Below are 25,057 nucleotides of genomic sequence, written 5' to 3'. Positions count from 1 at the left end.
CCCGCCTCTTGCCCAAAGACAGCTGGGATAGGCTCCAGCACCCCCGCGACCCTAGTGAGGAAAAGCGGTAGAAAATGAATGAATTATTTGGTTAGTCAAAATGATGACATACAAACTAATGAGGGCGGCACATACACAGAATCAACAACATTTTCATATTAGATTAATCTTTTAATCGTGAAGGAGTCTGTTTACGATCCATGAAAATATGAACCGCAATACTTCCTGTAATAAAAGTTCTGTTTTCAGATGTCTATAAAACAGGACATCAGTTTTAATAAGTTAAAGTGGTACCAACATCCCAGGTGATCTGTTTGTAGGTTTTAACCCGGAAGGTTCCGACAAATAACCGAAATCCGTCGCTGCCGAGGCACTTTCTGTCCGTTAAACACAGACTCTTCATCTTTAAGGATCTCGTGAGTGAAGTCATACCTTGCCTGGTTCCTGTCGTGAGCATGAAGAGAGACATTATCACTATCGGAGTGATAATGTAATGATAATGATTTGTATTTAAACCTGAGAATGTAGAGGGAACGTCGGGGCAGCAGCAGGTCCAACCACTCACTGGGGGCATCGTCTTTAACCAGGCGCATGACGCAATCTGAGAGGAGACTCAACCCTGTGATGGTGCTGCCACAGAACTGGTATAAAAAAAAAAATAATAGCACTGTTATTGTCCTGTTCATATCCATTTTTCTGTCTGAATAGAACCTACCTTCACGCTATCAATGTGAGGTTTGATGTAGCCCGCCTTGTCCAGGTCTAGGACGTGTACAGGCCCGAGAAGAGAACTGCCGGCCTCAAACGCGACAGATCGGACACGATTCAAGATGTTCTGACATGCTGGCCCCCATGTCGTACGCTCGGTTTCTCTGTATCCATGAATAGCCTGAATGGGAGGAGATAAACACTTTTAATGTCACCTTGTATATTTATTAACACTACACAACAGCCATAGGAATACCGTACCCTGCTAACCAGACTAGCTGCAGTATTTTTTTTCATCAAATCAAAAGCTTTTCTTCCTGTCACTCATTCAATAATAAACAACTGTAGAGCAACTAAGAAATATATATTATATTTACATAAGGCGCACCAAACAATAATACAACAAAATAAAGATGGGTCGTCTTATATTCTATTTGACTCAATAAGGTAACTTGAACGGCTTAATAGTGCGCTGTCCCTTTAAATTTTTGCGCGCCATAATTGCTCATTTGGAACAGCTGACCTCCAGGTAGTTGAGGTTCACCGTCCATTTTACGTTGTCCGAAAATAGCTACAATAACGAATTAGTTTAAGACTTACGTCGTCCCAGTGGTCGAATTCGTATCGTTTCTTCTTCAAACCAGGTTCCAGTTCCCGCAGAAAAGCACCCTCCTCCTCCTCGGTGATAAAGGCCGTCCTCACCTCCACCTGTGACCCAAGTCTCCGCACCAGTTCCCGGCTTGACCCCACCACCACGGTCGGGACCCCGGCGGCTGTCAAGTCAACACAAGACGAGCCCAGGTAACGACGGAGACTTTTGTTAAAATAACTACTCTGGACGTGTTTCGCCGTAATACGCATTAGTTTCATTCTCTCACCGGAAATAATGTATTTAAAGCGTAATATGTTGCACTGTTTCTTCAATTTTGATTGCTAAACTCAGTCAGCTATGAGGGACGCCATTTTGAAAACACAAAGTGTTGTGGGTGATGTAGTCAGCGAGGAAAAAAAAACATGACTTCCTTTTAATTTGCTGCAGTTTTCCATTATGACCGCTTGAGGTCAGTGCAGTTCTGATTGTATGCTCATTTTGTGTCCCTTAGAGTACATTTAAACAGTTTTGTAATATCTAAAAACTATTTAGTACAGTTATTTGAACATCTTCAAACATGAATTGTGTAAACATTAAGTGATTATAGCGGTGATATGTGTGTGAAGGTGGACCAGGTACATTACATTTCTAGTTGTTTTTATTATATGTAGTGTTATTTTTATGCAAGAAAGTTGTTCATCATGTCAGAAAACATAATGCGTGTGTCGGATAGCATGAGAAATCTCCCACAGTGCAAGTGTGTGTGTATGATAAGCTTGTTAGATAAAGCGGTGACTTCATCCTCACTAAAGATTCCACATGGAAAAAAAAAAAAAAACAGACAAAACATTGGCCTACTTACCACTCAGGGCATTTACCCTCTCTCCACTCACTTGCTTGTTGCCAGGCAAAATCTGACATGCTGAGATATGAAAATTGAAGCCCGTAATTAATAATAATAATGCTATAGCAGACTATATATACACAAAGTATTTTCTTCCTTCCAGCTGGAGTTTGATGCAGTTTAACTTGTGCAGTATCAGTTAATATGAGATGTTAAATACATTATGCATCCGTGTTTTAACACACTAATGTGTTATTGACTCAAGTTTCTGTTCAGTTTTCGGTATTCTCTGATCCGGACTCATCGTGCAGGAGGTATACATCACTAATCCACAACGGATGGAGCGGGTTCAGCAGGGGCGGAGTGCACTACAAGCATCTCGGCATTGAATTATTCAGTCTTATGAATCATTGAATCACGACACTCCTTTTTAGGCCCTCTCCTCACATCTCCAGACGCACGGCGAGCTAGCTAGCCACCATTTTAACATCTGGCCGAGAAACACACAAAACAATAGGAAGAGATGTTGTTTGTTTTGTTTTTTTTTAAACAGGGGAGTGTGGGTCATGTGGTCGGCGTTAATAACACAACGGACAAAAGTCTACCCATCCATCCATCCGACTGTCTGCATGCCCTTGCGGTGGGGGTCATGGAGCCTCTCAGCGTCGGAAGCTTTGCTTAAATGGACACAAAGCGAAACGATCGCTTTTGCTTTCTGGCGTATCAGATAGACTTTTAAGGTCGTGCTGATTATAGATTGGAGTTGGCTCAAGGAAGGTCTCGGTCCTGTTTCAGTACCCTGTGTGGCGGAACCAACTCCCCTGGTCACCCTTAAATATGTATCATCATTTCCCATTCACACAGCCGGCTATTTCTGGAGTCAATCAATTAGGAAACATAATAGATTTTAAAGGAAGGTTGTCCTGTGTTGTTGTGGGATACAGTCTGTCTGTTTTCACACTGCGGAAAGAGGGACTCGCCGGAGGTGGACATTTTTCTTCCACACTTCTCATTACAGTTAATCCATACAACCGAACTTCGTCGTATTTGTCATCTTAACCCTTTCACGCATGACGGTCACTGCAGTGGACAGCTATTAAAACGTAATTTTCAGTTATGAAAATAGGTTTTGATGGCATTGTTGCTTATAAGCCTCTAGAGTGGACGCCTGAGAATCCACCCAACACTGCTTTGTGTGGTCAACCATTGTAACTGCAGAATAATTATGTCAACATTGAAGATGGCTGCCAGGAATTAAAACATGCCTAACACCTGTGGGATTTCTGCTCAATCCTTCTAGAGTAGGAGACTCCTGCACGTAAAAAAAATATTTCTACATCAGGTAACACCTAATAATCACCATGGTTGTGAAAATGTCCAAGTATTGATTTTAGATTGGGAGGAAATTGCAATTTTTCAGATGTCCACCAAAGTGGACTGCATGCAATTACATGCAATTCCTGAACAGTATATCATTCTTGACAATGTTTTATCTGAAGTAGTTTTCTTTTGTATAAATCAACATTTTATGCTATTAGATTGTAAGCTGCATTGTATATATCAATATGTATGTTTTGTGCATTATTCATTATGAGTAACAGGTACTTTTCCAGCAAATTTGCTCTCTGCTGTGGATCCTGAGGAGTTTCAAGCCATAGGTGAGATGATCATGCTCTTCAAAGGCAAATTGTCTATCAAGCAATACATCTCCAAAAAACCAAAACCCTGGGGTGTGAAAATTTGGGCAAGATCAGGGGCTTCAGGATACACTTTGAAGTGTACAGGGGTGCAGCCAGCATAGGTGCAGTCAAGGAATTGGAAATGGCTGCAGACGTCATCTTGCGCCTCTGTGATGACATCCAATTAAAGAACCACAAGGTGTTTTTTGATAACTACTTTCGTGGCACTCCATTAATTACTGTCTTTGAAGGAAGAGGGCATCTATGTCACTGGCACATGCCGGGTCAACAGGCTTCAGGGGGCACAAACAAAACTCAGGAGTGCAACAGAACTCAAAGAAGGAGGAAGAGGAGCTATCTCTGTTGTCACCAATGGTGAAGACCTCGCTGTCAAACGTTGGCTTGACACTTAGTCTCTTCCTGTCTTGGCAAGCACCTGACGGATGTTGCACAGAGATGGTCCAAGAAAGATAAGAATATCATCACCATGGACAGGGCATTTGCAGTGAAGGTCAACAACGATTATATGGGAGTGTTTGACCTGATGGACCAAATGATAGCAATGTATCCTCACAGATGCAAGACCAAACACTGGTACATCAGAATGTTCTTACACTTCCTTGATGTAACCGTTGTGAATGCCTGGCATCTCCTCAGATTCTCTGGATTGGAGGAGGGAGGTCTTCTGCCTTTCAAGGCATCTGTGGCTCATTCATTGATAAATTCAGGCACTCTCCGCAAAAGGGGGAGACCAAGTGACACTTCCCCACCTCCTCTTCCTGTGAAGCGCAAACCTGCATCCAAGGTACCCTGGGAGGTCAGGCCTGGTCCTGGAAACCTATGGCCCCAGCTGAACAACAAAAAAAAATGCCCAAAGATGCCAAGACCCTGCGTGCACCCGAAAAACAAAGTGCAGCTGCATGTGTTGCAATGTGGCTGTGTGCCCTGGGTGCATGGCAATTTTTCACACAAGACGGTGATCTAGTACTGTATCTCAGTACTGATCGACTACATAAGTACATAAGCATAAGCATGCAGCGTTGTAGCAGGGTTGTACCACCTCATCTGTGGCCTATCCCTAACCTTGTGAGGTTGTCAGTTGATGCACTATAGTTTGTGTAGTTTGTCAGTTGAAGTACTGCAGTTTGATTAGTTTTGTCAATTGAAGCACTGCTGTTTGTCTCGTTTTGTCAAAATCCACAAACGCATGCTGTCCACCTATGTGGACATATTCATAACTTCTTAAAAATTTGGTGTACAAAAACAGAACCAAATCAGTTCTTATTTTTATGTCTAAAGACACATAAAAACACTTAGTAACATTTTTTTATCTCAGTTTATCATGGGTCATGCATGAAAGGGTTAAAGAAACTCTTTACTTTATTATGGCTCAGGTGGTAGATTGGTCCCATCTTCGGTCATCGTTGAATCGTTCAACATTTCCATTTTTAAAGTATAACATTTCAACTGCCACCATTTTTTTGTCCACTAACTACTCATGCCTTTCTCATCTTTCTAAAAATTATATTTTCTGTGAGGCTGCACGGTGGTCAAGTGGTTAGCGCGCAGACCACATAATTAGAAGACCTGAGTTCAATTCCACCCTCGGACATCTCTGTGTGGAGTTTGCAGTTTAGGTTCAATAAGTTGTTGTCGAGGGCTGCACGGCGGTCGATTGGTTGGCATACAGGCCATGCAGCTATGAGACCCTGGTTCGATTCCGCCCTCGGTGGAGCTAGTTTGCATGTTCACCCCGTGGGTTTTCTCTGGGTACTCCGGTTTCCTCCCACATTCCAAAATCATGCTAGGTTAATTAGCGACTCCAAATTGTCCATAGGTATGAATGTGAGTGTGAATGGTTGTTTGTCTATATGTGCCCTGTGATTGGCTGGCCACCAGTCCAGGGTGTACCCCGCCTCTCGCCCGAAGACAGCTGGGATAGGCTCCAGCACCCCCCCTGCGACCCTTGTGAGGAAAAGCGCTAGAAAATGAATGAATGCTATCTACATGTGATGCAATGGCAAATAGTCACACCTTGAACAGGCGCCACCGTTTAGTATAAGAGGAGAGGAGACGAGAGGGAAGGAAAGGGAGGAGGCAAGGTGGCCAACCAACCAACCAACCAAGGGAGGGAGGTGGGAGGAGGGGGGGGAGTAGAGCGCTCTTCTCGTCCATTAATTTCCAAATGTCTGTTGCTAAGAATAGCCTTCTCCCAGCCCCCCCACCCCCCTTTCTTCACCCTCCCTCCCAAACACACGACTCGCGTGCACATAACTCTGGTGTTGCAGGTGCTAGGCGACGCATGACGACCCCCCCATCCCCACCCAAGAACCCCCCCATGTAACCGTTATGTACACATGTTTTACCTTTTTTTAATGCAAAGGAATCACTGTTGATTTGCACAAGTGGGCTGGGTTCTAGCATGCCGGGTTCTAGCATGCAGCCTATAGATGTCATACATGCTGTGACGTCATCATCTGTTTCATCTGTTTAATTTAAAGAAACGTCCTCTAGCATTCCTTTCATTATTGGCTCTATCCATCCTTCCATCCTTCCATCTATCCGTGTGTCCCTCTCCTCCTCTTCCTCCTCCTCCTCCCCTTGGGGCTGCTGCTGGTGGAAGCGGCTGTGAGGAGCCCACCCCACCACCCCCACCCCCACAGTACTCCAATGAGAGAGAGAGAGAGAGAGAGAGAGGACGCTCTACCAGGACATTCAAGCGGTCTCATCAACCCGGACTGGAGGTTTTTTGACTTTTCAGGAGCACGGTGCGGGACTGTATCGGTGACGAAGGTAGAGGTGGTTGGGGGGGAGAAAGATGCCGTTCCACGCTCGTCTTTGACGCCGTCCGCGCGTCTCCCTTCTTCGCTCCGCCCGTGGATGGCTGCGCAGGTGTTGCAACCAGGGAGGAGGAGGAGGATGCCGTTCAATGCTCTCATCTCCACTACGACGGCGTGGACATTCTAAAAAAAAAAAAAAGCAACATGGCACCCATTCCACGCCAGCCTTTGCACGGTATTTGATATTTTTCAAAGCCAATGACATGTTTTGTTTAATTTCGGTTTCGAGGCTTTCTTGAAAAATCAAGTGTGCTACGTTATATCCACGCTACCAAATATTGCGGATGTTTTTTTTTTATTTTTTTTTAGAAGAAATAAATTAATAATGTTAGGGTTTCACTCCCAACGGCTTTTAAGTGCTCGGGAACACGGCGGTTTCAGCCAATTGCACCATCACGCCACGCAAGGCGTGGATGTGATTTACTGAGAGCCGTGTCTACGCTGTAATGACATGTTGTCATGACACTGGAGGAATAAATCCCGTGGAAGCCCGTGGAGCATCAGATGCAGGAGGCATGACCAGCCACGGAGGAGGTTCGTGTTGAATAAGTCCCCCCTCCCCACACACACATGATCGGCTGGTGGGGGCTCGTCCTCAAAGACGAGCCGTGCGCTTGAGATTCCTTGCAGCGAGAACCCCCCCTAAAAAAGACCACACGTTTGATTTTCCCCACATCCACCCCCCCTGGTGAGGACGAACCATGGGAAGAGGACTCTACATGGGCCCCGTATGAGACGTTCGAATCCGGATGGGATGTAATGTTGTGTGGCTGTGCAGCTGAGAACCGGTGTCCTTCTCCGCTGCTTCGTCAAGATTGGCTTCTGGTGTCCAGAGAATGGCGCGGTTCGGTGACGAGGTGCCGGCCAGGTACGGCGGAGGCCCCGGTGGAGGGGGCCCCGGCGGCCGTGGTGGAGGGAGGCAAGGAGGACCCCACGGACATGGACATGGACACGGACACGGTCATGGTCACGGGCACGGACACGGACACGGGCATGGCCACGGGCTTGCCCACGGACCACCCGGGGGTCCAGGGGCCCAGAGAATGTACAAGCAGTCCATGGCGCAGAGGGCCCGGACTATGGCCTTGTATAACCCGATACCAGTGCGCCAGAACTGCTTCACGGTCAACCGCTCCTTGTTCATTTTCAGCGAAGATAACTTTGTGAGAAAATACGCCAAAAAGATCACCGAATGGCCATATCCTTTTGACGTGTTTGTAAGCCATAATGGAGACCAGGTAGGCCCAATAACATGTTGGGGGGTGTCTAACAAGCATGCCGGACCACCTCACTTAGGCTGCTGACAAGGGGATTCTCAACGTATAATTTACACTTAATTAAGAGCTGGGGGGGGCAGAAACTGCATCCCGGCTTTTATGAGCCGTTGATCGGCATCAATCTTCTGTTAGTAATTCTACGTCACATCACGTGGGAGCTTGATATATGATCCCTCTGTGGTGTGTGTGTGTGTGTGTAATTGTGTTTTGATGCAGATGGTAGGGGGGTTGGGGGGTATCTAGGGGGCGCTGCCGGTTGCTGATGTCAGCAAGTAGACACTAGGAGAGAGAAATTGGAGAAGGGGAAATGGAGGGAGGCTGCATGGCGTTTGAGTGGTTAGCGTGCAGGCCTCGCAGCTAGGAGACCCGAGTTCAATCCCACTCTCGTTTGCATGTTCTCCCCGTGCATGCATGGGTTTTCTCCGGTTTCCTCTCACATTCCAAAATGCTAGGTTAATTGGTGGAGCTGCACGGTGGACGAGTGGTTAGCACATAGGCCACGCAGCTATGAGACCCTGGTTCGATTCCACCCTCAGTGGACTTAATTTGCATGTTCTCCCGTGGGTTTTCTCCGGGTACTCCGGTTTCCTCCCACATTCCAAAAACATGCTAGGTTAATTAGCGACTCCAAATTGTCCATAGGTATGAATGTGAGTGTGAATGGTTGTTTGTCTATGTATGCCCTGTGATTGGCTGGCCACCAGTTCAGGGTGTTCCCCTGCCTCTCGCCTGAAGACAGCTGGGATAGGCTCCAGCATACCAATGACCCTCGTGAGGATCAGCGGTAGAAAATGAATGAATGAATCTCACACACAATAAAACTTAAAATTATTCCAACAACATGCATGCTAGGTTAATTGGCAACTCCAAATTGTCCATAAGTATGAATGTGAGTGTGAATGGTTGTTTGTCTATATGTGCACTGTGATTGGCTGGCCACCAGTCCAGGGTCTACCCCGCCTCTTGCCCGAAGACAGCTGGGATAGGCTCCAGCATAAGTGGTAGAAAATGAATGAATGAATGAAATGGAGGGATGGGTGATACCAGAAAAGAAGAAAATAACCGGCTTAGTTATACAGTGTGTGTGTGTACTCTGGGAATCATCCCACAATCACCTCATGGGGATTCTTGAGGTGGTGGGTGGGGGCACCCAAAAGCAGGTGTGACCATAAAAATCCAACAGCTGCAATATAAATACATGAGGATGCTACTATACTATAGGCCCTGATATGAAGGTACATAGTGGGAGCACTGCTGGGTGCTGACGTCAGCAAGTGCAGAATGGGATTGAGGAAATATGAGGGAAATGAGAAGGGGGGGGGGGCTAGAGGGATGGGTGCTATCACAAGAAAATGACTAGCTCCTTATGTGTGTGATTGAGAGAGAGAGAGAGAGAGAGAGAGAGAATGTTGTATGAGAGTGAAGGTACATGCATGGCCACCCATTTAGATGAATATGCCTCCACTTCCCTGCTTGTGTGTGTGTGTTCATTTTTCTATATCTGCACTATTGTATAGATGAATAGAACATGATTCCTCCATCTCCATCTATATAAGTCAAGTTTTGCACTGTGTGTGTGTGCTGTGTCTTAATGACACGAGTGGAAATCGGAGTAACGATCGTATTGATCGCCGCCGATGCTTGAGCTGTGACATAACTACACACACTAATTGGGCTTGCTCCGGAGCTACTTATGCTTATGACTCGCAGTCTATTTACTAAAACGACAGAGCCGCTCGCACAGGAGTCTCGAGGTCGTATAAGTCGGATTTAGTGTCCATAATTTTGCTGACGTTTACTTGAACACGCTAATAGGTCGGCGTGAAAGCAATTCATCAGGCAGGGCCCGGTTAGCACGGTGAGTTAGTATGTTCTCTAATGGCAGAATCGCTAAAGAACATTACACTGACGTGAAAGGGTGTCAAGTTGGTCAGTTACATGAAATGCACATGCTAGTTGTAATGATGCTGTCAGAGGAAAACAAGGCATCCATTATCATAGTACACGGAATGCACGTATCTCCAAGGTTTTTAAAATATGTTGTTTTATTTATCTGACCAATATTAGCACAGGCAACAGTAGTCGAGCTGCACCTTGTGCCAAATTTTCACCCCCTTTTTGTGTGCAGCGGTGCAAGTGTAGAAGAGTTGGCTTCCACAAACACATACTTTGACCTTTTTCAAATAATGTTAACAGGGTTTCGCTACAGTTTTAAGTTAAAGCATGTGTTCGCTGTCTTTCTCTCTCTCTCTCTCTCTCTTTATTATAGGTCATTGACAAAATGCACCAAAGGTCCCAAGTTGGATCGGTGCCGCAGACGGTACAATTGATCCTTATAATGCTGCCCTCATTCAACATTTTCTGTGCATTGATTCATTCAAGTCCCCATCAGCCATATAGTGAAACATTCATTCATTTTCTATCGCTTTTTCTTCACGAGGGTCGCAGGGGGGTGCTGGAGCCTATCCCATTTGTCTTCGGGCAACAGGCGGGGCACACCCTGGACTGGTCGCCGGCCAATAACAGCGCACATATAGACAAACAACCATTCACACTCACGTTCATACCTATGGACACTTTGGAGTCAGCAATTAACCTAGCACGCATGTTGTTGGAATAATTTTACTTTATTTTAGTTTTATTGTGTGCGAGACACATTTTTGTACTTTGTATGGAAAATGTTGTAATAGAATAATTCCTGTTTTGTACACCCCCTCATCCCCAAGTGCACATTCATTCATTTTCTACCGCTTATCCTCACGAGGGTCGTGGGGGGTGCTGGAGCCTATCCCAGCTGTCGGCTTCGGGCGAGAGGCGGGGGTACACCCTGGACTGGTGGCCAGCCAATCACAGGGCACATATAGACAAACAACCATTCACACTCACATTCATACCTATGGACAATTTGGAGTCGCCAATTTAACCTAGCATGTTTTTGGAATGTGGGAGGAAACCGGAGTACCCGGAGAAAACACAGAGATGGTCGAGGGTGGAATCGAACTTGGGTCTCCTAGCTGTGAGGCCTGTGCGTTAACCACTTTTTAGACTTTAAACTTGTATTATTCAATATAGTAGATATAGTGATTGTGGAATAATTCTTATCATAACACTACACACAATAACCTACACACGGGTGGTGCTGGAGCCTATCCCAGCTGTCTTTGGGCGAGAGGCGGGGTACACCCTGGACTGGTGGCCAGCCAATCACAGGGCACATATAGACAAACAACCATTCACACTCACATTCATACCTATGGACAATTTGGAGTCGCCAATTAACCTAGCATGCATGTTGTTGGGATAATTTTACTTTATTTTAGTTTTATTGCATGCAACATTAATGCAGTTTTATGCAACTCGACACAACAGTTTTGTGAGAATCACATCTTTGAGATGCGTATAGCTGCTCTGCGTGTTTATTTGGTTTGAGAACTAACCTTGATGATGTTTGAAGAGAAGAAAAAGTGATTGATGATGATACCTTATCAATCCCAAGGTCGTCTCCGTGTTGTTAAGTGTGTGCCGCAGTGTGCGTTTAACACCTTTTCATCAACCATATATTAACCGTTACTCAAAATTGTACTTTGTAAAATGTGCATTTGATTGCTTTCTAATAGTATCCTGATGGCTCATTGTAATCCCCAGGAAATAATGTCTGCTGTATTTCAAGCAACGACATTTACAGCCACTGACCAGACCCCATGTTGTTTAGATAATTTAAGAGTCAGCAGTTTGAATGGAAATTGAGAAATATGTCTTAATACACCAGATGCACGGGTCGCAGTGGACTCATTCAGAGCCTTTTTAAATTTGTGTACTGACTCTGCACACTAGAGACCACCAGATAAATAACGATGAAGTCATGTTTTTTTTTTTATGGCTCTCTCACTGATCTTAGTTGTATAATATTTTTATATTCCTAAGTCGTTTTGGAGAAGCTCCTAAATTATAATAATAATTGTGGTAGTACAGTTTTTGTAATTGACTTAAAAGTACAGTAAACCTCGGATATATCTGATTCAATTGTTCCCACTGGTTTTGCCTGATGTAAGCGAAATATTAGCGTTATATGCGTATACCGCAAAATGTCCGTTTTACGCATATATCGGATTTATATCCGGTATATGCGTAAATCGGATTTTATCCGTTATAAAAAGGCACTTCCTTGACTATGTTTCCAATGTACCTGGACGCGCAGGCAACGCTGCAAACGCTGCAAATGACGGCGTATAGCGGCCTGTCACGATTTGGCGAATCGGAGCGCCACGATGCGGCCATCCGATATATGCGAGGGAAATTTAATGGAAATGCATTGGAACGGGACTGGAGATTTTGTCCGAAATAGGCGAAATCCGTTATAAAAAATCCGATATATGCAATGAATTTTTATTGGAAATGCATTACAGAAAAATTGGTTCTTTATCTGTCCGTTGTGAGCGAATTTCCGATATATCCGAGTCCGATATATCCGAGGTTTACTGTACCATATGGTGTCGCATTCAGGGAGTTGGTGAAACTAAATAGGCCATCCCATTGGACCTTGGAAACAAAAGCCTTCCCCCATCATCTCTCCTGCTGACATGTGACCCCAAATTCCCCTTTTGACCTTGTAGAATCCATACGTGCCGTCATAGCCTGGACTTCCTGTAAACCTTGTGTGTGGTTATTTACATACGTATCTATTTTGTGCAAGTATGTATTATGTGTGAATGTGTATGCAAACCATATGGTGCGTGTGCGTCATCGGGTTATGTACATTTAGTGTTTTTTTTTTTTTCCCTCCCCCGGCTGTTGTAAATGGAGAAGAAGTCAAGATGCTTACGCCACGCATAAAAAAACAGATGATTTGAACAATCTGCTGAAATGTTTTGGGTCACGGTGTCCACAGTAAATGTATTAAAACAGGTTGTAGGTGAACAGCAGTCACACCCAGGAAGAAAGGCAACGAGAAAGAGCTGCTTGTTTTTTTTTTGGACGTAGAGAGTCCGGGATCTATGTTTACTGCAGAATCTAAATAATTTATTGTTTTTTTTTTCTGCAGCTTGCAAGTGTCCGTTTGTAACTACTCAGACTTGACGTCAGTTTTAGTTGTGTGAGCTCAGTTTGTGTGTATTGATACATATGGGTTGGTGCTTATAGCTTCTTGCTGCTGGTCTCCCATTCCGCCTTTCAGTCATCTATAATAATGTAGCATATTAACGAAAACAGGACCTCATTTCCTTTTTGAAATTGATCAGGTTGTTTTGTCACGTTTGCAGCGTGTGTAGTGCAAATGGATGGAGGGAGTGAGGGATAGATGCATGATTAATGCATGTCAGGATAGATGGATGGATGATGGATACATTAAAAGAATAGATGGATGAAAGATGTATGATAGGTGGATTCGCTGTAGGATCCATGCCCTGTTAGAAGCATCATTTTCTTTTGTTACCTTGGTTTTATATTTTTTTGGAAAGAAAGGTGCTTGAACAAAAACTGTTTTCGATTAAAAAAAATAATAATTTTTGAGTTTGTGATTTAGTCTGTGTGCATAATGTTGGGACACCACAGACAGATTCCGACCAGGTTATGCTTTTTCGTTTTGAGCAGGAGTCCCCAACTATCATGGCGCAGGACGCTTTCAGGTTCAATGAAAAAAATAATAATTTGCAAGTTGGTGATTCAGTCTGTGTGCATAATGTTGGGACACCATAGACAGATTCCAACCAGGGTATACTTTTTCTTTTTGAGTAGGGGTCCCCAACCATTGTGGCGCAAGACGCTTTCAGGTTCAATGAAAAAAATAATAATTTGCAAGTTGGTGATTCAGTCTGTGTGCATAATGTTCGGACACCACAGACAGATTCCGACCAGGTTATGCTTTTTCATTTTGAGTAGGGATCCCCAACCATCGTGACGCAGGACGCTTTCAGGTTCAATGAAAAAAATAATAATTTGCAAGTTTGTGATTCAGTCTGTGTGCATAATGTTCGGACACCACAGACAGATTCCGACCAGGGTATGCTTTCTCATTTTGAGTAGGGATCCCCAACCATTGTGGCGCAGGACGCTTTCAGGTTCAACAAAAACACTTGGAAAAAAATAATCCATTTGTAAATAACTACATTAAATTCTATGTAAATTTATAATCAATGCACCCCCGGCCCCTTTTTTCTCTCCCTCTGTCTCTGATTATTAGGCCCTGAGCTTTGTCACCATCCCTTCCCGCTCTCTACCTGCACTTTTTATTTCTCTGGCGCCCAACCTGATCCATCACTCTGCCCCTCCCCACCCCCGCCTGCCACCGCCGTCCCGCTCACTCTCCTCGCCACTACATCTTGTCCTTCCTGCATTCGTTTTTTGTGATGCTAATTTAAGCATTGCGGAGGTGTTTTGATCCTGACAGCTGCAAGTCTTGTTGGGTTTTTTGTGTGTGTGTGTGTGTGTGCGTACTGTGTGTGTGTGCCCTCAAGGTTTCAATATGCCTACTTCATAGCTTTTGACTGTCTGGTAATAAATGTGTGAATTGATCCGTAGCCATAGTCCCTACGGGCACTGGGTCTTACACGAACGCACACTCGCCCCACGTCTTCTAATAATCTCAAATATCACAAAGTAAATGTGTAGAAATGTCACCTAGAAATGCATTTTAAATTTTAACAGATTCTGAAAGTATCACAGTCATACACTGTGTGTGTGTGTGTTTTCTTAAAATACACCAGGGGTCTCAAACTCAATTTACCTGTGGGCCACTGGAGCTAGGGTCTGGGCATGGCTGGGTTTTCCAAAAAAAAAAAACCAAAAAACCCATTTATTAAAAACAAAATAATATACAAACTTTTTCAGTGCTTTGGGTTCCAATTTTCTACAATAAAAGCTCTGATAAAACATTCCACAATATCTTAATTTTTATTTTTCTGCACAAAATAAGATGAAAAATAAATAAACAAATCAAGAAAAAAGAAAATAAATCAATCAGTCATAAATAAATATAATAATAAACACTTAAACTACATATAGTTGGTGGGTAGACAAATTATTTTTTTCAGATTAAAATGAACAAAGCATTATTAGAGCCCTGTAGACATGACAAAACACGACTATAGTCACATTTATACTTTTTTTATTTACAACATATTGCGCAACTGCAGGGTCTTGAGACACATGCTAACTCACAAACGAGAGATCTTGCGACCTAAACGGTAGCCTTCAAGTTATTTCCTTTAAACTTACATAGCCAAAAACTTACCACTTCCACACGGATAGTGAGGATAACTATTAACAGTTATTTAACCTTTAACATGAACATTAATCAAACGTAATAATTTTTTCTGGGTACATGATACCATACAGCATCCGTATCAAACTTGCACGGGCCGCACTAACATTAAACTTTCATATATAAGGCGGGGGCCTCAAATTAGTGTCCTGCGAGCCACATTTGCGTGTTTGAGACCCCTGAAATACACATTTGTGCCATTCCACAACCGTCCTACGTGAGACGGGAAACATTGAGGGCATTCAAGGTTGACCGCAATATAATTTTTTTTTTAATATTTCTGATGAAACACTGAAATGGGCGTTTTCATACAAGTACACCACAAACATTAAATATGTTTAGCAGCCAAACAAAGGACTTATGAAATACTTATTTTACACTGTAATTCATAGTTTAATGCATTCAAAAAATAAACGCGTATAATCGCTTCTAATACAACCTTTTCATTCCTGTAGTAATTCACTTTTTACATTGTAAAGCTAGTTTCTCTAATGTGTGTGTTTGTTTGTGTGGGTGGCGTGGGGGGGGGGTGACGTGGTGCAGAGCTATTTTCGAGGTATCGGGATACGTGATGAGAGAAGAAATGGAGGGAGAGAGTCTGTGATGGATTGATTTTCTCATGCCTGTGTTCTTTTTTTGGTCACGTGCTGCGGCTGATACTAGACAAAAATGTGCACTCCGCCATGCTGTGCTGGCACACACACACACACACACACACACACACACACACACACACACACACACACACACACACACAGTCAGAGAAAAACAGGTAAATACACAAGTTAGACGCTGACACATGAATGTTGAAGATTATGTAAAGAAACATGCCTGGCTGAGACTGGACACACACACACACACACACACACCAGCGTCAGCATCTTCCAAAAGTGCCACTTCAGCAGTATTTGGGCTGATGAGGGAGCGGCAGTGGCATGCAGGGCCCAGGCGGGGCTCCAACATATCGTATGCAGTATAGGATATACAGGAAAAAGCAGAGGAAGGGCGCCTGCAAGGGCTATAACGTACTGATTGATGCTAAATCCTTCTGAGAGAGGCCAAGCGGGGCTAAACTGGCCTTCGGGCGCTCCAATTTGTTGGGCGGTGCAGTCCAAAACAGGGTGCCGGTGTGCTCATTATATCTTTGTAGCATTTTGGGAAAAATAATATTTGTTTTGACTATTATACAATATATATTTGGCAGTAATAGCAGGGAAAATGAATATCTCTGCTTTATTCATCACACCGCAATAGATAAGAAGTGGGGGCATGTACTTAAAATGTTTTGTGTTATTATTATTTATTCTAAATTATTTAAATTAATTTAATTAATAATTAAATTATTTGTTGTTATTCTCCACATTATTATTTATTATTATACGGGAGCCAGGCAACGACATTTCGTTGGCAATTTCACTGCTGTGTTGTGCAATGACAAAGGAAATCTAGCTAGCTAGCTAGCTAGCTAGCTCTCTATCTCTCTCTCTATCTCTCTCTCTATCTCTATCTGTCTCTCTTTATCTCTATCGTTCTATCTCTATCGCTATCTCTATTGCTCTATCTCTCTATCTCTATTGCTCTCTCTATCTCTATCGCTCTATCTATCTCTATCGCTCTATCTCTCTCTATCTCTATCGCTCTATCGCTCTCTATCTCTATCGCTCTCTATCTCTCTATCGCTCTCTATCTCTATCACTCTATCTCTCTATCTCTATCTCCATCCATCTATCTCTATCTCATCCCTCTATCTCTAACTCCATCCATCTATCTCTATCATCTATGTCTAACTCTATCTCTATCCATCTGTCGCTATCTCTATCTCCATCCATCTCTCTTTATCCATCTGTCGCTATCTCTATCTCCATCCATCTATCTCTATCTCATCCATCTATCTCTATCTCCATCCATCTATCTCTATCATCTATCTCTAACTCTATCTCTATCCATCTGTCGCTATCTCTATCTCCAGCCATCTATCGCTATCTCTATCTCCAGCCATCTATCGCTATCTCTATCTCTATACATATATCCATCTATCTCTATTTCTATCTCTATCTATCCATCTATCTCTATCTCTCTATCTCTCCATCCATCCATAATAATGCACTAAAATCCATAGGCATTTATGCTTAAATACAAATGTGGCACTCAAGGCTAGAAGGCTTTGGACTCCAAAACAAGTCCTCCACATGCTTACCACCCGATTTAAATAACCTTGAGCATCTGGACATGTGAGTCTGCCCTTCATTGTCTCCATCCAGCTCAACCCTTCTTCCCTCGTTTATGTGCTTTCCTATATTAACTATCAGACGTTTCCTCTAGAATCTGTCTATTCAGGTTGTATTGATTCGTGTCTCTGCATGCAAGTTTTGCTAAAGCTGTATCTCCCACTGTTGACAAAGAACTCGTCTTGTCTCTCGTCTATTTTGGAGCAAACAGTAGATTTTCCCTTGGCACACATTTTGAAGATTCGGGTTGTGTAATAGCAGAAAATGGCCGTGCTTGATATGAATGCTGGCGGCTTCCCAATGGGTAGCAGCTGGTCCGACCTCCATTGGCAGACTGGTTGGGATGTGTAGTAAAGTGGAAGATATTGTTGGTGTGTGTGTGTGTGTGTGTGTGTGTGTGTGTGTGTGTGTGTGTGCTTGAATGGCCAAATGGCGCATGAATGGCGGCAGGACTGTCAAGGTTACTGAAGGGTATATATATGTACCTTTTGGGAAAACGGTATTATCGTGTTATTATTGTTATTATACTGTTATTATGTGTGGCCCAAACATGCACAGCTTGTCATTTGTACGTTGTCATATCGGCGTTAATGCGAATAGTAACAAACGTTATTAGTTTCACAATACGCCATCCTCCATCGTGAGGCTCCGAGGCTGCTTGCTCATCACAAAGTGACCTCGGGTCCAGAGTGAAGCAGCTTCCAAAAAGTCTGCAGCCCACTTTCAGAAACCTGCAGATGAAGGGGAGGCTAAGTAATACGGTTTTAAAGCTTATGGCCAAGTCAACCAAGGAAAGACTTTTGAAAAGGAAGGTCAGAGTTTCAAAATTACCCCCTCTCACCCTCCCACCCCCCCTTGGAAAACCTCAAAATGGCTGTGCACCAGGGTTTGTCCGATGGACAATATTGATTAATTCTGTGCGATGTAGGGGTGTTATATCATGTATAGAGGGCTCTAATAATGTTAAAAACTGTATTGATAAGGTAAGTTTCCTGTGCGCTAAATAAGGAAATCTACTTTGTGGAAATTCACTTGTCACGTTCCGATAAAAGAGACATTATTATACGTATATTCAACCAAGGAAAATTTTAAATTTTAATTCAAAATTACCCCCCTCCCCTTGGAAAAACTCGAGATGGCTGTGCGCCAGGGATCTTCTTCAAGGTTTGTCTGTTAAAGAAATATGAATTAATACTGTGTAATATAGGGGTGCTATATCATGTATAGAGGGCTCTAATAATGTTAAAACCTGTATTGATAAGGTAAACGGGTTTCCTGTGCTCTAAATATGAAAATGTTAAATTTTCTAAATAAGGAAATCTACTTATCACGTTCCGATAAAAGAGACATTATTATACGTATATCCTACCAAGGAAGGTCAGAGTTTCAAAATTACACCCCCCCCCCTCCCCCCCCCCCTTCAAAATCCTTGAGATGGCTGTGCACCAGGGATCTCCTTCAAGGTTTATCCGTTAAAGAAATATGGATTAATACTGTGTGATGTAGGGGTGTTATATCATGTATCGAGGGCTCTAATAATGTTAAAACTGTATCGATAACTGTTAATGTAGTGATATATATAGCACATCATTTTATTTTATTTTATTTCATGTCGCCTCAATCAGCAAATTGATGATTAAAAAAAAGTGCAACGTCACTTGTGAGTACTCTCGCCGATGATGCAACTTGTAATTTTTTTTTTTTTTGTGCTAGTTTGCGACTTGTATCTGGATGAAAAAATTCCCATTTGTGTGACAAATGCAGCGTTTGCACATATGCTGGTGCGGCGTCGGCGTCAATGTGTGAAGTGTTTCTAAAAGATGGACTTGTGCAGCGATTACACACAGCGGCACATGTAGCATAATGTATCATCTCCCTCCCGGTCTTCACCATATCACCCCCCCCCACCCTCCTTTTTTTTTTTTTATACAGTCGGTGTGTGTGTGTGTTCCGCCACTAACCTACTTTCCACACGGCTCAGGAGAAGAAAATACCGCAATACTCTCACGCCCCTATGTCTTGCGTTATCCCGCATCCGAGCGCTCTTATGCCCAACCCCCCCTCCCCCCAACCCTCTCTGCTCTATTCAATCATGTCTATGCCCACAGGTCACTTTCTTTCTTTGAACTCCATACTGTATGCACGTCCCCTTTCCTCTTTAATATCCACTCCCACTGTGGTTCTGGCTGCCTCTGCATTTGCTGACATTGCATCTACTTCCTTCTTTTTTAGATATTGAACGGAGATGGCGTGATAGAGATAGAGATGATAGATGGGGCCTAGCTCGGCGAAGGAAAGACAGGAAGATGAGACTGAGGGAGAAAACGATGAGCAGGTGGAATAAATGAGCCAGTTCGGGGATTAAATCAAATCAACTTTATTTGTATAGCACTTTTCCTGCAAAGACATGCAACACAAAGTGCTTTACAGAATTAAAACAATTTCCACAATTAAAAGAAAAAAAAAAAAGAAACAAGAGGCACGGTGGGCGAGTGGTTAGCACGCAGACCTCACAGCTAAGAGACCAGGGTTCAATTCCACCCTCGGCCATCTCTGTGTGGAGTTTGCATGTTCTCCCCGTGCATGCGTGGGTTTTCTCCGGGTACTCCGGTTTCCGCCCACATTCCAAAAACATGCTAGGTTAATTAGCGACTCCAAATTGTCCATAGGTATGAATGTGAGTGTGAATAGTTGTTTGTCTATATGTGCCCTGTGATTGGCTGGCCAACAGTCCAAGGTGTACCCCGCCTCTCGCCTGTAGAAAATGAATGAATGTGCACTTGGGGGAGGGGCGTACAGCAATGAATCTTGCATACAATAAAACTAAAATAAAGCAAAATTATTTCAACAATATGCATGCTAGGTTAATTGGCGACTCTAAATTGTCCATAGGTATGAATGTGAGTGTGAATGGTTGTTTGTCTGCATGTGCCCTGTGATTGGCTGGCGACCGGTCCGGGGTGTACCCCGCCTTTCACCCGAAGACAGCTGGGATAGGCTCCAGCACCCCACACGACCCTAATGAGGAAAAAGCGGTAGAAAATGAATGAATGAATGAATGAAGAAACAAAACAAAGCCCCTCCTTCCCACCCTCCATTCTAGACCCACACACACAATGACACAATCACACACAGTTGGGGGGGAAAAAAAAGGCAGGTGGGGAAAGGAAACGATATTACAGAGAGCCGGGAATGTTAGCAAAGAGGGGCGTCGCAACGACATCATCGCGCTCTTGATTGCGTCATCCGGAGAACATTTCGAGCGCCTGGCTAGTCCCTTCGTGACCTACCAACGTCCCCATAACCGTGTAAACGTTCTCACACACACACACACACACACACACACACACACACACACAGGAGTGAAATAGCAAGACAAAGAAACATCAAGCGACAGCAGCATATTCTCTTCTCCCTCACTTCGGATTCTTCCCTTGCTTTTTTTCCTTGCTGCTATATATAGCCAGGGAGGAAGGCGCAGGAAGCAATTCATTATTGAAGGTTTATGGCAAAGTGAGAGTCATTTATTCATGTGCTGGATTTTTTTTGTGTGTGTGTGTGAGAGCACTGAGAAGTGGCAGCGTAAAGACGGAGAACATCATACAGGCTAATTGGGTGGTGCCCTCAGCGTCCCAGTGAAGTGCGCCTGTTGAGGGCCGTCAAACGCATTATAAGCTCGGACCAGACTATTAACACCTGGAGCGGCTTCTTGTGTTTCCTTTTTAAATCGGAAGTGCAGGAAAAGGAAACCCGATCATGCAGACGTTTGTATGGCAAAATGCACATATAGTATATTTGATTTATGCCGACTCCCCCCTCTACTATGGGAATGGTTGCTCCCAACGAAAAGGAGCATATAAAAATAAGGTGATAGGAACTAGTCACATAATTTGACTAGTTTGGATTTTTTTTTGTTTCATTGGACACAACATTAGGTACACCAGCGCAGTCAGCTGTTTCTCAAAAATATATGAATTAATAAATCATGTTATTTCATGAGGCGGTTGAGTGGTTAGCGTGCAGACCTCACAGCTAGGAAACTAGGGTTCAATTCCACCCTCTGCGTATGGAGTTTGCATGTCCTCCTCGTTTTCTCCGGGTACTTCGGTTTCCTCCCACATTCCAAAAACATGCTAGGTTAATTAGCGACTCCAAATTGTCCATAGGTATGAATATGAGTGTGAATGGTTGTTTGTCTATATGTGCCCTGTGATTGGCTGGCCACCAGTCCAGGGTGTACCCCGCCTTACGCCCGAAGACAGCTGGGATAGGCTCCAGCAAGCTCTGCAACCCTTGTGAGGATAAGCGGTAGAAAATGAATGAATGAATGAACCTTCTAAATGTGTTTTTTTAACATTATAAGAGCTCTCTAGACATGATATAGCACCCCTATAGTCACTTATACACTCCTATAATTCATTATTTATGACATTACACAACTCTCTTGCTGGAGACCCGAGTTCAATTCCACCCTCGGCCATCTCTGTGTGGAGTTTGCATGTTCTCCCCGTGCATGCCTGGGTTTTCTCCGGGTACTCACAGACCTCACAGCTAGGAGACACAAGTTCAATCCCACCCTCGGCCATCTCTGTGTGGGTTTTCTCCGGGTACTCCGGTTTCCTCCCACATTCCAAAAACATGCGAGGTTAATTGGCGACTCCAAATTGTCCATAGGTATGAATGTGAGTGTGAATGGTTGTTTGTCTATATGTGCCCTCTGATTGGCTGGCCACCAGTCCAGGGTGTACCCCGCCTCTCGCCCAAAGACAGCTGGGATAGGCTCCAGCACCCCCCGCGACCCTCGTGAGGAAAAGTGGTAGAAAATGATTTTCTAAGATATTGTGATGATATGCAGTACTCTACACTGGTCTCTCAGTAATAATACTCTGTATAGAGTATAGACACAGGGGCGAGTGTATGCGCACTGAAAAGTCATCGTGACAAACTCATTTAGAGGTCTTTCTTCTTTTTTTTTTTAGTCCATCTCTCTCGATCCGTCTCCCTCCCTGACTAGCCTTAAGACGTTATGCACACAGAGCCAAATGGTGATGTCACAATAAATCTCACTCAGTGTGTGGGCATGCTGTTGTACCACAGCGTGCCAAGGCCCGGGCGTGCGTGTGTGCTTTGTGGTAGACGCTGCTCTTCATCTTGTAATGACTTTCTCATCACTTCCTCATCAGTTTCCCATTTTTTCTCAAAATGCATGAGTACAAAAAATGTGTACATGTTGGCAGGTTTGTCTTTAAATTGACTATTTTCAAACTTAACTCGCTAAATGAACAAATATACAACATTCAGAAGACTGAAAAAGATATTGTGATGATATACTGTACTACACTGGTCTCTCACTAATGATACACAAGCACCAGACTTAATAACAGTCTTACTTTTGTCTTATTTTATTTTATTACCTCTACTTTATTAGGTAATAGGAGTGTAACGGGTGGCTGTAGGGGTGTTATATCACATATAGAGGGCTCTAATAATGTTAAAAAACTATTCTGTATTCATGTCTAGAGGGCTCTAATCATGTTAAAAAGTATTTGGAAGGTCATAAATAGCTTTTCGGCTTTTTCCTGATTACTGTGATGCAAGTACAATTTTGGTGTTTGTGATTTTATACCTAAATTAACTCCTAAGTCACTCAAACTGTACACAGAACACATGATGGACATAACATATAGTAATAAAACTCACTTTAAATGTCTTATTTTCACTTATAATATCAATGGTGTTGGCTAATAAGACTGTAAACGTGATCATAGGGGTGTTATATCATGTCTAGAGGGCTCTAATAATGTTAAAGTAATTTGAAGGTCATAAAGAGGTTTCCAATGCTACAGACATGTTCGATTCCTAAATAAGTAAATAAACAAATAACTGCGATAAACAAGTGATTAGTCATATTTCTAAAGACGCAGTAGTTTTTTTTTGTTTTATTTTTAAGTTAAAAACTGTATTCATACGGTTTCCTGTACTCTAAAAAATTGTTTTTTTTCCCATTTTCTAAATAAGGAAATCTTTGTGGAAATTCACTTATCACGTTCCGAAATAAGTAAATAAATAAATAACTTCGATAAACAAATTCATTCATTCATTTTCTACCGCTTATCCTGTTTGCAGTAATACTGAAAGTGCCCCCACCTCTCACGACCCCCAATTTGAGAAGCACTGAAATCCAACTACTGTCCTACTAAAGGAAGTATATTGTAAAGGAAATACTGCTTTGTTGTTTTTCCTTGACTTCCTTCCCTCACTCCATTTGAGTGGATGATTCTCGCCACCATCATTGCCAACTGCATCGTCCTGGCCCTGGAGCAACATTTGCCCGATGGCGATAAGACGCCGCTGTCTGAACGCCTGGTAAGACCAACAAACACAATATACAGTAAGTCTACAACGAAGTAGTTTCCTTCTTACCTTGACCTTGTTGGTGTGTTTCTTCTTTCCTCAGGATGACACAGAGCCGTATTTCATTGGGATCTTCTGTTTTGAGTCCGGTATAAAAATCCTGGCTCTGGGGTTCGCCTTCCATAAGAATTCGTATCTTCGGAACGGATGGAACGTCATGGACTTTGTGGTGGTGCTCACAGGGTAAGTGGCAAGTCATATTTTGGACGACATATACTTTACCTCTCAAAAGTTTGGGATTACTTGGAATTTTTTTTCGGACAGTCTGAGATATGGCTTTTTCTTGCTATGAAGTCCAGCATCCTTCACTGTTTGATACTGACACTACCGATACTGGTGTTTGACGGGTAGTATTTAGTGCAGCTGCCAGGTGACATCGTTTATATGCATCGTTTTTCTGTCCTTGTTAGACCCAGTTTGTGCTGCTCTCTGTAGGGAGTAGTTAACAGCATGGTAAGAGATTATAGTTTTAATTTAAATTTTTAGATGGGTTTTCTAATGCAAAAATGTTCTTTGAAAATCATCTAATTAATTGTAATTGTTTGTGAAATGCATGAAAATGTGTTTTTCTTTCCAGGCTTTGGTTATACGATATACACAACTGCTCAAAAGTTTAGGATCACTTGGAATTTTTTTTGGGCCAGTCTGAAATATGGCTTTTTCTTGCTATGAAGTCCAGCATCCCGAAGTCGCCGCTTCACTGTTTGATACTGATGTTTGACCGGTACTATATAGTGCAGCTGCCAGGTGACATGTTTATATGCATCGTTTTTATGTCCTTGTTAGACCCAGTTTGTGCTGCTCTCTGAAGGGAGTAGTTTATCAACATGGTAAGAGATTTTAGTTGTAGTTTAGATTTTTAGATGGCTTTTCTAATAATCTATAAGCCTTATAAAATGATGAACTTGGATTAGCAGCCGTACCAGGAGATTGATGCAGAAGACTGACAGTTGTTGATATGGCTTTTTCTTGGAAGTCCTGCTATGAAGTCCAGCATCCTGAAGTCGCCGCTTCACTGTTTGATACTGACACTGGTGTTTGACGGGTACTATTTAGTGCAGTTGCCAGGTGATGACCTTAAATTACACACTCTCAGATATTTGTCTTCTTGCACAGTTGTGCCGTTTTTATGTCCTTGTTAGACCCAGTTTGTGCTGCTCTCTGAAGGGAGTAGTTAACAGCATGGTAAGAGATTTTAGTTTCAGTTTAGATTTTTC

The 25,057-nt window shown here is 43.1% G+C and overlaps 2 protein-coding genes across 23 annotated transcripts in view; one reads left to right on the top strand and one right to left on the bottom strand.

Annotated features, from left to right (window-relative positions):
- Positions 1-133: 133 nt before the first annotated feature.
- On the bottom strand, positions 134-1,695 carry alkbh7 (alkB homolog 7). Its single transcript, XM_058048773.1, has 4 exons — positions 1,309-1,695; positions 716-889; positions 517-641; positions 134-444 (listed from the first exon to the last, which is right to left on the bottom strand). The coding sequence occupies exons 1-4, from the start codon at positions 1,576-1,578 to the stop codon at positions 324-326; spliced, it is 690 nt and encodes a 229-aa protein (XP_057904756.1). The 5' UTR covers positions 1,579-1,695; the 3' UTR covers positions 134-323.
- A 4,525-nt stretch (positions 1,696-6,220) lies between these two features.
- The window catches only part of cacna1aa (calcium channel, voltage-dependent, P/Q type, alpha 1A subunit, a), a 101,723-nt gene continuing 82,886 nt past the window's right edge, over positions 6,221-25,057 (top strand). For 9 of the 22 annotated variants that reach the window (XM_058048757.1, XM_058048754.1, XM_058048755.1 and 6 more), the window contains exons 1-3: positions 6,221-7,861; positions 23,687-23,792; positions 23,884-24,023. In XM_058048757.1, the coding sequence (XP_057904740.1) occupies positions 7,500-7,861; positions 23,687-23,792; positions 23,884-24,023 (608 nt within the window). In that variant the 5' untranslated portion in view covers positions 6,221-7,499. The remainder of the gene's footprint in view (positions 7,862-23,686; positions 23,793-23,883; positions 24,024-25,057) is intronic. The other 13 variants (XM_058048752.1, XM_058048746.1, XM_058048743.1 and 10 more) reach the window with 2 other exon arrangements.

This window comes from Doryrhamphus excisus, chromosome 15 (genome assembly GCF_030265055.1).
Source record: "Doryrhamphus excisus isolate RoL2022-K1 chromosome 15, RoL_Dexc_1.0, whole genome shotgun sequence".
Classification (NCBI taxonomy): Eukaryota; Metazoa; Chordata; class Actinopteri; order Syngnathiformes; family Syngnathidae; genus Doryrhamphus; species Doryrhamphus excisus.
This window is presented reverse-complemented; position numbering and strand designations above follow the sequence as displayed.